The following is a 12,466-nucleotide window of genomic DNA, read 5'->3' as shown; positions in this document are numbered from 1 at the left end:
CACACAGCTATTGAGTATCTGAGGTGAGATTTGAACTCGGGTCTTTCTGACTCCAGGCCCAGCATTCCATCCACTGAGCCATCTAGCAGCATCCAACTATGTGCCTGGCACATAGTAGGGGCTTAATACTGACTGACTGATTTTATCCCTCTAAAACCCAATCTCAATGTGAGCACGTTTTGTTTTCCGATTCTTCCTCTGTGAGGAAGTCGGATTTTTGTGAATATTTAATGAGATGGAGTAGTCTGGTAAAGGGAGAGATGGGGCTATTTGCATAATTGCCATTTTACCTTCCATTGTACAGTGCCTTTCCAGAATGTTCCATGGCCTTATAAATAAATAAATGAAGGGAGGGAGAGGGGGGAAGGTAATGAGATTTGTCACGTATCGTAAACGAGGCTCTGCCAAGAGAAATGTCTGGGAATTTAGGCTGACGATGGGAATAATAAATCATGGGGGTTACTTGAAGAGAGACAGGACATTGGATAGAGGGCATGGGGAAGAGGAAGCAATAAAGAGCCAGGCTAAATAAAAGGGACAAAGCCCGAATGTCAGTGGTGTGTGGCTGGGGCAATTCTTCTCTTGGTTTATGTAATAAACTCTCAAGGTAATTAGAAAATGAAGCAGCTGGGTATTTTCCCAGGCTCTTCTCACTCTCTAAAAAGGAAGGAAATAGATGAAATTGGCCAGACCGCCACTATGGTTGTTTCTGGTTGATTCTTCCCTCCCCAAAGAGCAGCTTCTATTTCTATTAAGAGCGTTCCTTGACAACACTGAGTTAGGCTGTGCACAGGTTATTATTTCCACTCTACAGATCAGGCACCTGTGGCACCCAGAGGAGTGACCAGCCCGTCATCAATTTATTAGGAACCCAGAAGACATTGGGCTGAGAATTCTGAAAGCGCAGAGATGGACGGGTGTTCGGAGCCCCTCTGGTCATGAATCAGCCTGGAGCTCTGCTACACCATTGCTGATTGGTACAAGCTGACAAATGACCTTAAAACCCATACAGAGCTTCACAGACGCACTTCCTGCCCTCCCACAAGGACACAGAACAGTCATGAAAATGAGCATCCTCCATAGCTCAGGCAGCATTCGGCCGTCCTCCCCCAGCTCCAGCTTCTGTGTCCTAAGGCTGCTCTACTTTCCTCCTCTGGTTTTCTTATGCAACCAGTGAATGTGTCAAAAACAAACTCACAAACAAACAAACAAACAAAAATCAATGCTACAGAAGTACCCAGTTACTCCTGAAACTTCTGGAATTTTAAATAATTAATCCGCCTCCTGTTTTCGTTTTCACTTTCCATGACAGTGTTCCAACTTTGAAAAAACTTCCTTTCCATAATTTGAGAATGCACAAAGATATTTTTAGAAGTACCATAATATACATTTTTGAGATATCCTCATATTTTGGTCCTGAAATATAACATGTTTAGGAGAAAGTTAGCTAAATCTGGAGATGGATAAAGAGCTGGATTTGGAGTAAGAAAGTCCTGGGTTCAAATCCTACACTTGACACTTACTAACTGCAGGACTAGGGATTCTGCGTCTCAACCTTACTGAACCTTGGCTTCCTTATCTGTAAAATCAGAGGGTTGGACAAGGTGGGCACTGGAGTCTCTTCTAGCTCTCAATCTATTACCCTGTTTTTCTATATAGGGACCGGGGTTCAAGTATAATAATGATAATAATCTCTAACATCTATATAGTCCTTTCTATCTGTTATCTCATTTGAGCCTTAGAACGTCTCTCTGAGATGTCAGCCATCATCATCCCCATCTTACAGATGAGAAGACTGAGACGGAGAGAGATTAATGGTTCACTGAGGATTCCATAACTGATAAGTGTCTGAAGCAGAATTCGAACGCTTCTCTTTCTCACTGCGCCAGCCAGCTCTCTAAAACCCAGGTCTAGAATCAGACAATACCATAACTTCTGCATGCCTAAGTCTCTCCTTTCTCATCTAGACCTATTCTAGGGGACCAATCACTCCACCACAAAATCACTTTGTTTTCTCTGTGAGGGAAACCCCTTCACCACCAAAGATAGTGCTGGTGATGAGGAAGGGTCTTGTAGCCTGGCATTAATGGGTCTAATTCTCTTCCAAATGAGTAAAAAAGCCCTTAGTAGGCACCTACTCTTTGCCCAGCACTATGCTAAGGGGTGGGCTCCAAGTGCAAAAGCAAAGGCAGTCTCCACCCTTAAGGAGTTTCCATCCTGATAGGGGAAATGCCTTACACAGGGGGAACATTAGCCAGGGAGGGATACTTTGGTCTAGCATGGTGTCAGGGTAGTGAGTGGGGCTCTAGGGCAGTAGATTGATTCTTGCCATTCAGAAACAATGGCAGAGTTGATTTAATTATGGCTCATGGTTCCAGACTTAGAGAATTGGAAAAAGAAGACTTGAGGTGTGCATCTGTGGTGTGGGTGGCACAAGCAGTAGAGTGGTCAGCCCAGAGGCAATAGCAGAGATCTCTGGAGGGGAGTGAATGAAACTATACATGATAAGGACTTCTCCTGAGATGGAGGTCATGGAGAGTCAGTCACCAAACAAGAGAACCAGGGTCCAGAGAAGTTCTTTCGGTCCATGGTCTCTGATTTGGGCAGTGAAGATACTGGCAGTAGCCTTCTGGAGGAGGTGGGTGAAGAAGCTTTAAGAGTCAGGAGGCAGGCAATAAGCATTGATTAAGCACCTACTGTCTGCCACACACTGGGGATATGAAGAAGGGAACAAAACATTCCCTGCCCTCAAGGGGCTCATGGTCTAATGGGGGAGGCAACATGCAAACAACTATGTACAAACAAGATCTACACAGCATGAGTTGGAGATGATCAATGGAGGGAATCTTTAAGGCAGATCGGGAAAGGCTTCTTGTAAAGATGAGATTTTGGCTGGATGTGAAAGAAGCTCAGAGGGAGATGAGGAGGGAGATCATTCCATCCATGTGTGATGGCACTGGACAGACAGAAGATTTTGAGGCAGAAGACGCAGGCTCAATCCCAGCTCTTCTCTGAACGTCTGCTTTTTTTTAGTCTGTAAATTAGAGATGATAGTACCTGAAGTAGCTGACTCACTAGGTGGTCATGAACTTCAAACAAGATGCTGAATGTGAAGCAGTTATTATCCTCATTCTCAGTATTATTACAGTGCAAGCCCAGAGACCTCACTGACTGATGCCTGCTGTAGCTGAGGCTTCTTACAAGATGTGTTTAATGGCAGAGGTGCCCTCCAAAAAGGTTTAGGAAGGATTCATTGCATAGGAAACAGGTGGATATGCTAGAGAGCATCCAGAGGAAGTTAACCAGGATAGGGAAGCAACCGTAGCCATTCCCAACCTAGGGTGGGGGCTTTGACTTTGGAGTTTGACTGAGGCACGTACTAGCTCTTTGACCCTAGGGAATTCTTCCTCTGTCAGGTAGGAAAGTTTTCTCACCTGCTAAATGGGGCTGATGATGGCATCTACCTCTCAGTCTTGTTGGGAGGATCAAATATGATATATGTGGAACATGTTGCAAATTTTAATACGCTGTGTGTGTATACCTGTGTGTATTTATATACACATATGAATATATATGCATAGATTTATATACATATATGAATATATATTTGCATGTACAAATACACATTCACATCTGTATGTATTCATATGTTCTAGGTGTATGTAGATGGTAGATAATTAGAGCTTAGCTATCATGAAAGCACTATCAAGACTTCTGTCCTCCTAGAAGCCTAAATTATTGTACAAATATATTATTAATGTACTTTCTACAAATGATCATTAGGGGCTCCCAGCTGTGTGATGCCAGGCAAGTAATATAGCCCCTCAGCCTCCCTCCAATTACCTGGGAATATTAAGGTGCTCTAAAGATATTGTCATCGTTGTTATCAGTTGAAGGAACTTGAGATAATTCAGGATGGATAGCAGTCTCACATATGTGAAGGGTAACTATGTGGTTGTTGGAAGAGGGACCGTTATTATTATCATTAGGATGGATGTCGTTCGTATGCCACTTTAAGGTTTGCTAAATATTTTACACATGTATGTCATGATGTCCTCCAATGTCCTTGGTGCTATTGGGATTCCCACTTTTATAGCTGAAGAAACTGAGGCACACAGAGGTGAAGGCAGAGTCACACAGCTGGATTTGAACACAGGTCTCCCTGACTCCAAACCCAGTGCTCTAACCACTGCGCAACCTTGCCGCTTCATTAACATCTGTTCTTTTTGACCCCAGGAGGCAGAAATAGGAACAGTGAGTAAAGGTTCAGAATGCTGAAAATGAGTTGGACTCAATGGGTCCCTTCTGTCCCTGAAATTTTGTTTAGAGTTGGGTAAAGTATAATACTCATTTTCTAAAGAAGAAAAAATGGAGAGAAATTCTGTGAGATAGGATTCCATACCTGACCTTGTTGGGTGGAGCAGTAGATAGATCGCTGGTCCTAGAGTCAAGAAGTCCTGAGTTCAAATCCAGCCTCCGACACTTATTGGCTGTGTGACCCTGGGCAAGTCACTTTACCTCTACCTCCTTCTGTTTTCTTCAACTGTAAAGTGGGGATAAAAGCACCAATCTGCCAGGGTTGTTGTGAATATATAACGAGATAATATTTTATGGTTTGCAAAATTAAAGCCCTCTATGAATGCCGGCTGTTATCATTTATATTATTATTCTTGTTATTATGATCATGACTGCTGTCACTACTACTTTAAAAAGATGGTCTAGACCTTTCCAAACAGAAAGCGATAACACCTAAGCTCATCAAACACCTAAGCGATAACACGGGCTCATCCAGAATAGGCCATGTCCATGGATCTTCAGTGATGTGGACTCACCCACAAAAGCTGGTGAAACGCTCATCAGGGTTGTGGCCAAGGGGATTGTCGCTTGGATCCAAATTGGACTAGAAAGCTTCTCACGGTCCTGTTGTACCCTGGAATGCAGGGAATTGTTTTTAGTGAACTTAACCTTATTGCAAAGTATGCTTTTTTTTTTTTTAAGTCTCATCTTTTCGCCTTTTAATCTTTAAATCCCTCTCAGGATCAGAGTGGTCCAGAAGCCATGAGCAATGAAGAAGGAGGCAATACTGAAGCTGATCTAAAGCAATTACCAGAAAGTGACCGTGCCCAACTGGTAGGTGTTCCTGGAATCCGGCTCTCTCTTGGAAATGAATTATTCATCTCTTACACTCATTCAGATGAGATCAGTTTTTAACGAGTTTCCTAAAAGTTGGCTCAGTTAGTTCCAATATCCCACTTTTTTCTTTTTTCCACGATTTGTTTTTAATTGTTTCTATTGGGATATCTGTTTATATATATCTTATATTTTCTAGGGTATCCCTTCCCCCTCTCAGTGATCCGTCATAACAAAGAATGCAAAAGCGGGGAAACCTAATTCAGCAAAACTAACCAATGTTTTGAAAAAGTCTGACCACATACATTTCCTACCCATAGTCCTCCGCTTCTCTTTTGTCTAATCCAGGATTATTGAATTCAGTAAGGATGTGCAAGCCTCTGTGATATGCATATTTGCCTTAGGTTTAAATCCACAAACCTATTTGCATTTCTAATATTGAAACGTTTGTTTCTCTCAATGAAGACTTTTTAGCCTTGTTGTAGGTCGATGTGAAATCTTTATTCTAACCTACTGCTTGAGGTGGATGGTCGGGGTTGGGATCGGGAACTGAAATCCTTGACAGGCTTCCTCTGCCCCTTTTCTCTCCCCTCCCCCCCATCGTAATTCAGGTTTTCAGGCAGCATCACCACAGATGGTTCCAATTTCTTCATCGACAGTTTAGCCCCATTTTCTCTTACAAATTTATCTTCAAGCATATGTGTATTCAAAAAGATCTTGACAATTCAAAGAACAATGGTCCAGAGAGGAAAAGAAATTTATAGCGATAATGGTAAAGTTGTACAATTGGATTTAAAGAATCAGTGTCACAAAGGAAAATTTCTTTAGGTGATCAGACATGAAGGCTGGGGGGGCTTGGGGGAATACAAACTCAGTATTAGTCCACAGTTTGACACTGTTGTTCAGTTACGTCCAGCTGACCCCATTGGGCCTTTCTTGGCAAAGATAATGGAGTGGTTTGCCATTTTCTTCTCCGGCTCATTTTACAGATGAGGAAACTGAGGCAACTAGGGTTAAATGACTTGTTCAAGGTCACACAGCCTGTAAGTGTCTGAGGCCCAACTTGAACTCAGGAAGATGAGTCTCCCTGATTCCAAGCCCAGCACTCTATCCACTGCATTACCTAGGTGCCCCCAATTAAGGATGCACCGTGTGTCATAAGTTGTGCAACAGAGATAGCAACGAGCTAATTCTTGTCCTCAAGAAGCTTATATTCTACTGGGAGGAATACAGTGTTCCAGGAAGGGTGGGTGGTGACCAGGATAGTGAAGGGCCTTGTGTTCACACCAAAATAGGGTGGTTGAGGAAACCACAGCTTTTTATTTAGCCTTTGGAATACAAGACTTAGAATAGGACAGAATACTTGTGTCCAAGTCTGTGAAAGACTGCCCCGGAGAAAAGGATTCACTGTGTTCTGCTTATCCCAGTCTGCAGCAGACGTCAGAGTCAGAGAAAAAGAGTTTGGCTTCCTAGGAAGAAGAGCTTCCAAAGCAGGCTCCCTCCTCAGCCAGCCTTTCCAAACCCTGCTTACCTTGTACCCTGCCAGCAGAGCTCTGAGGCAGTCTTTACTGCCCCATTCACTGTACCCCACAAAGCCTCTCTAAGGAGGCTCAGATCTCCCCCTCCCCCACAAGTTACCACCACCCCAGGTGCAGAAAATGCCAGAGGTCATCAGGAACAGCCTTCTTGGTGTCCATACCTTGTTCAGTGCTAACCACATCTCTCCAGGAAGCCTTTAGGAATACAAAGAGAAAAACAAAACAATCCCTGCCCTCAGGCGTTTCCTTTCTAAGTAAAGAGTCCCTTGGGTTCTAGTCTTGGGAAGCTTCAAATCACCTCCTTTTCCAAAGTGGTTCCTCCCCCTATGTTTTTAACAAAATTCTTAAAGCCCAATTAAATGGAATTCTACCTATGCCCTCCATGGGCTGATTGAATTCACTTAATAGTTGCCCACAAGATCCTGCCCCTGATGCTTCCTTCCCCACATCACCTCAGTCCAGGCACTTGGTCTCCATTCTCCTCTTCTTGGAAATGATGGGCCTGATCTGTACATCCTCCAGTTCTAGATCAATGACTCTCTTTTCTCTTTTCCCCGGGACCTAGAAAGGCTTTTACCCTGTACTCCCCATCTAGTCAGTCAACCAACCAGCAAGAATTGACCAAATATCTACTCTGTGCCAAGCATTGGAGGCTCCCGTTCTGAAAGGTGCTTACATTTTAATGGGAGAGATAAGGAGTACATTTAAAAATACATCCAGCACAAATATAAAATTAATAAATACATTCACATACATATACCTTTGGGAGCAGGGGTATCAGGGAAGGCTTTAGACAGAAAACGGGGCCTGAGTTGCATCCTAAAAGAGAAATATTCTGAGGCGGGGTTAACAAGGGAGTGGATTCCAGTAACAGGGGATGGCCAGTAGAATTGCAGAGAGGCAGGAGTTTGGTTGGATGGCAGAGCTGGGGAAAGGAGGAAGTTATGCCCAATGAGGCTAGAGAGATAGACTAAAGCTGCGTTGAATGGGGCTTTAAGAGCTAAATAGATTTTACTCTGGGACAGCTAGTGCTAGGTCTGGAATCAGGAAGACTCTGGCCTCTGCTAGTTCTGAGCTGATCTGATTCTCAGTTACCAGGAAAATACATATTTAATCCTGTGCAACATACACAGTAAAGCCAGCTAGGTGATACAGTGAATACAGGAAGACTCTTCTTTGTGAGTTCAAATCCGGCCTCAGACACTTCCTAGCTGGGTGACCTTGGGCACCTTAGCCCTATTTACCTCAGTTTCCTCATCTGTAAAATTAGCTGGAGAAGGAAATGGCAAACTGCTCCAGTGTGTCTGCCAAGAAAACTCCACAAGGGATCATGAAGAGGTGGGCAACCGAACAACATATTTTATTCTGGAGGCGATACGTAACCGCCAAGAGGTGGCTGAATGTGTGAGTCACACGATCTTGTCTTAGGTGAAGAAAAATTGTGTGTGTGTGTGTGTGTGTGTGTGTGTGTGTGTGTGATCAGAATCACACTTGTTTCCTCCTTTCCAAGACTGAGAAAATTTGGTCATTTTTTCTGTTTGCTTTTTGCTGGCTGTGTTTGCCTCCATAATTTGAACAAAGGTTTTCCGGAAGTTAAGCCCAATCATTTCTGATACTGGCTTAATTCCCCATCTCTCTGCCTTGCTGCAGTTGATTAGAAATTGTCCCTAAGAGCATACAGAGTGTTCCCCTTATGTTTTAAATATAGTGTGTGAATAATTATGTCTGCCATTAAAGCCGCAACTGATTTTCTCTTTTCTTAGACCTAAACTCTCAGGAGGAAGATCTTGCTCTCTTTTTTCATGCAAAATCTTGAGCTGTGCTCCTGAAACCAGTTTTCCTTGCTAATTTACACTCCACCAGCGAGCTGCCAGGGGAGGACTGGTGCCATGTGGGAGCCCACAACGGCCTGGGAAGCTCATTTCCTGCTAAAGAGCAAAACTAAAACATTTATACACACAAACACACATGCACATCAAAATCAGGATTCTCAGAATTCCCCTCTGGCATCAGGAACAAGCAGGAACAAACCAGCCTATTTCTCCTGGGCGGCTTCTTTCTTTGGAGCACGGACATTGTTGGTATGCTGAATTCTAGCGTGGAGACATGGAACATGTTTCACAGTTCGATTTTCTTTATATCTTGTACTTCAGAAAATCACTTGAGGTTTACACACATGATAAATTTCAGTTTATCCTAGGCATAAAAAAAAAATAGAACGACACTGTTGGGCCCATATTATAAGTGGGAAGTTTTAAAGAAAAGCTTTCAGCCTCCCTTTCCAAATGCTTACTGTTCCTCATGGAAAGTGAAAGGAATGGAGAGACTAGCCTGCCCAAGGCAATCAAAGACTCCTTTAAATCTAGAAGTTGGGGTAGCTGGGTGGTGCAGTGGAGAGAGGGCCCAGCCTGTAGTCCTGAGTTCAGATCTCTTCTCAGACGCCGCCTGGCTGTATGACCCTGGCCAAGTCACTTCACCTGCTGGCCTCAGTTTTGTCCTCTGTTAAATACGGATAATTGTAAAGCACTTAGCAGGGGGCCCGGCGCACAGTAAGCGCTAGAGAAATGTTAGCGATTGTTGAATCTGCATCAGGTTATTTGCAAGGCAGTTTCCATGGGAAGTTGGGAACAGCTCCTGTTAGCAGAGTCTCTGGGTTCTTGCCCCAAAGAGGGTGTTTTTCCTTCTCCCTTTCTGTCCTTAATAAGAGAGCCACCTTGAAAGGTGGCAGATTGCCTCTTCTTCTTCCTCCCTTGGAAATCTTCAAGCAAATCCTGGACGACCATTTTTGGGGCAGGTGATTGTGAGGATTCTGTTAGTGTGTGGGCTGCCCTGAGAGGCCGCTGTGGTTCCTTCCAACTCTTAAATTCCATCTGTCTCTCAGGAGCATAAACTTAGCCCCAGTGAAACCTCAGCTTTCTTTCTGGTAAAGAACAAAAGTGTTTATTATGGAAGTAAGGAAGAAAGGCAGCCAAGTAAAACAAAATTAGGCACAAAGCACAGAAGCACTGTGTGTGTGTGTGTGTGTGTGTGTGTGTGTGTGTGTGTGCATGTGTGTTCATTGACATATCTTCTATAATCTTTTCTGACCATTTATTCATTATAGAGTGGGATGGAGGTGGGGTCACTGGCCTTCGGGAATTTTTAACACTCTCTTATATATTTTAATTATCAAGGTTTTATCTGGCATTAGCCACTTTGAGAGCTCTTTAAGGCCATGGGTAACATTCACAAATGGCCATCTCTAGTCCTCCTGATCTGTATCTGGCCACTGGGCCCAGATGGCTCCAGAGGAGACTTTGCACAGCCCTGCCTCACTTAAATCCAATTCACTTGCATGTCATGGCGTCACCTTTCCAATGTCATGGTCTTCTTCAGGATTGAAGGACAAACGACAACACAAACCATTCACAGATCACAAACTTTGAGAGTTTACCAGGGACCTTGGTGGCCCTCTAGTCTAACCCACAACCAAAGACCGCTTATGCCATCCCTAATGAGTGGTCCTGAAGCATCTACCTGAAGATCTCCAAGGTGGGGCAGCCCATTGCACTTTGGGACATCAGGCATTGTTAGGAAGTGGTTTCAGCCAACATGTCCAAATTAGCGTCTTTCCAACCTCCACCCATTACTTCTGGTTCTGGCCTCTGCACGACTGTCTTTAATATGCTTGAAAACTGTTAGTCTTTTCTTCTTTAAGATAAACATCCCATTTCTTCAAGCAGTCCTCAGAATGGACACAAGGCCATTTACCATCTTGGTTCCCCTGTTCTAGATACTGTTTAGCTTATCAACATCTGTCTTAAATTATGGCCTAGAACTGAACCCAATATTCTACAGGAGGTCCAAGGGGTGCAGCGCACAGTGGAGCTATTGCTTCTCTACTCCTGGAAGCTAGGTTCTTCCTAATATGTGGGGATCACCTTAGCTTACTGAGCTCAGGATTGCTGTCCTTGATAAACCCTAGATTGTTTTCAGAACAGCTATTGCCTAACCATGCCTTCCCAAGCTTATACTGTGAAGTATGGGGGTGTGTGTGTGTCTATTGAGATCTAACCCTGAATAGAGATTAAAAGACCTCTTGGGTAGAGATGTAGCTGGTTGGGGTCTTTAACAGAATCTTATAAAGCAAGTTAGTGGAGAGTGTGGCCATTGGGGAAGGGAGGTTGCAGGGGAACCTCAGGACAGGAGAAGATCAGAGGTACCAGGTCATCCAACCTTTACTTGGTTCCTCTCTGCTCCCAACAGGTGGGCATCACCTTCATTTGGATACCTCCTGTCATGGAGATCTCACAACCCCCTAACAGAATCCGTTCCACTTTCAGCTAATTCTAATTATTCATTTTCCCTTCTGATATGAAGCTTAAATTTTCCTCTCTACACCATCTACTCATCATTCCTACTGCTGGGCCCAAGTATACCAAGGCTAATTCTTCCACCATGACAGTCCTATAAATACTTGAGGACAGCTGTTCTGTCCCACCACCTCCCACCTCCCCCAAGCCATCTAAATGTACCCAGTTCCATCAAGGGAATGGCAAGATTTCTCTTAGGGAGAAGGAGGAAATTTTGGTTGAAAGGGTCAAGGCTCTGGAGGAGTGTGGCCTCCCCTCCACCTGTGGACAGACTTTCTTTGCTTCAAGGCTTAGCTCATGCTTCTAGTTGCTTTCCCTTCCTCCCCTCCCTCATCCTCCACCCTCCCTCCCAAGATCAAAGTGTTCTCTTCACTCTCAAGTAATTCCTGTGTGTGAGAGGTCCAGATTCTCTCTAGTTCTACTCATTTCTTTTTCCTACCATGGCCCTCCTATTAGACTGTAAGCTCCTGGAAGATAACAGTTGTTTTGTTTTTATCCTTATATCTCTAACACCTAGCAATTCTAGTTAATTTAACCAGCAATTATTAAGTGCCTGCAGTATGCCAAAAATTGTGTCAGGTACTGAGTTTACGAAGACAATTGAAACACTCCCTGCCCTCACCAAGTGGGTACAGTGCCTGGCACTCAGCAGGCATCCAAGAAATGTTGGTTAGGACTTGTTTTTAAAAATGTCAAGTTTTATTAGCGTCAAATCCCAGCAGTAGCAATTGGCTAAAACATTTCATCTGACAGCCTCATTTTTCCCATCTGTGAAATGGGGATAATAGTAGTTCCATAACTGACCTCATAGTCTGATTCTTTTTTAAACAAGCTAGCCACTTTACAGCCATTTAAAGTGAGCAGCGCACTTTCCAAATTTGGTCTCATTTTCTCTTCACAACAACCCTGGTGGATATGTGCTATCACTGTGTCCATTCTTACAATTGAGGAAAGGGAGACGGCCACAGTTTAAGTGACTGGCCCAGGGTCACAAAGCTGTTAAGTGTTTAAGGAAGGATTTGGATTCAGGTCCTCCTAACCCTTCCCACTGTGCCACCGAGGAGGCCAGAGGCTTGCTTTAAATTCCCTGGGATGGTGGGACTTGAGGCATTCTTGATACCTTCCTAAACCTTTTTGGAAGTGGAAATCTGGGTCATTCAACAACCAAATGGAAATGCTGTTTCCATGCTGAAAGTAACAAACCACAACGTATTTATGTACTGAAGCCAAGTTTTTGCCTCCTTTCTGTTTTAGGACGAGGCTTCCCAGATTGTCAGCCACATTCTGGCAGCAGATGAAGCCAAGGGCGGAGAGCCCCTTCCCGACAATGTACGTACCTGCTTGGCTCTCCTTAGGTTCATGGGGTGATGTAGGGTTTGTTATGGCTGCCCAGGGTTACCGCCATCATCGCTGACTCCCCTGGAGTCAGGGCGATATTGACATCAT

At 44.0% G+C, this 12,466-nt stretch overlaps 1 protein-coding gene across 1 annotated transcript in view; it reads left to right on the top strand.

Annotated features, from left to right (window-relative positions):
• The window catches only part of PATJ (PATJ crumbs cell polarity complex component), a 331,975-nt gene that overhangs the window by 261,826 nt on the left and 57,683 nt on the right, over positions 1 to 12,466 (top strand). The window contains exons 31-32 of the mRNA XM_036754106.1: positions 5,038 to 5,130; positions 12,275 to 12,349. Coding sequence (XP_036610001.1) covers positions 5,038 to 5,130; positions 12,275 to 12,349 — 168 coding nt within the window. The remainder of the gene's footprint in view (positions 1 to 5,037; positions 5,131 to 12,274; positions 12,350 to 12,466) is intronic.

Source organism: Trichosurus vulpecula, chromosome 4 (assembly GCF_011100635.1).
Source record: "Trichosurus vulpecula isolate mTriVul1 chromosome 4, mTriVul1.pri, whole genome shotgun sequence".
NCBI lineage: Eukaryota > Metazoa > Chordata > Mammalia > Diprotodontia > Phalangeridae > Trichosurus > Trichosurus vulpecula.
The sequence above is the reverse complement of the archived record's forward strand: the minus strand, read 5'-3'. Positions and strand labels throughout refer to the sequence as shown.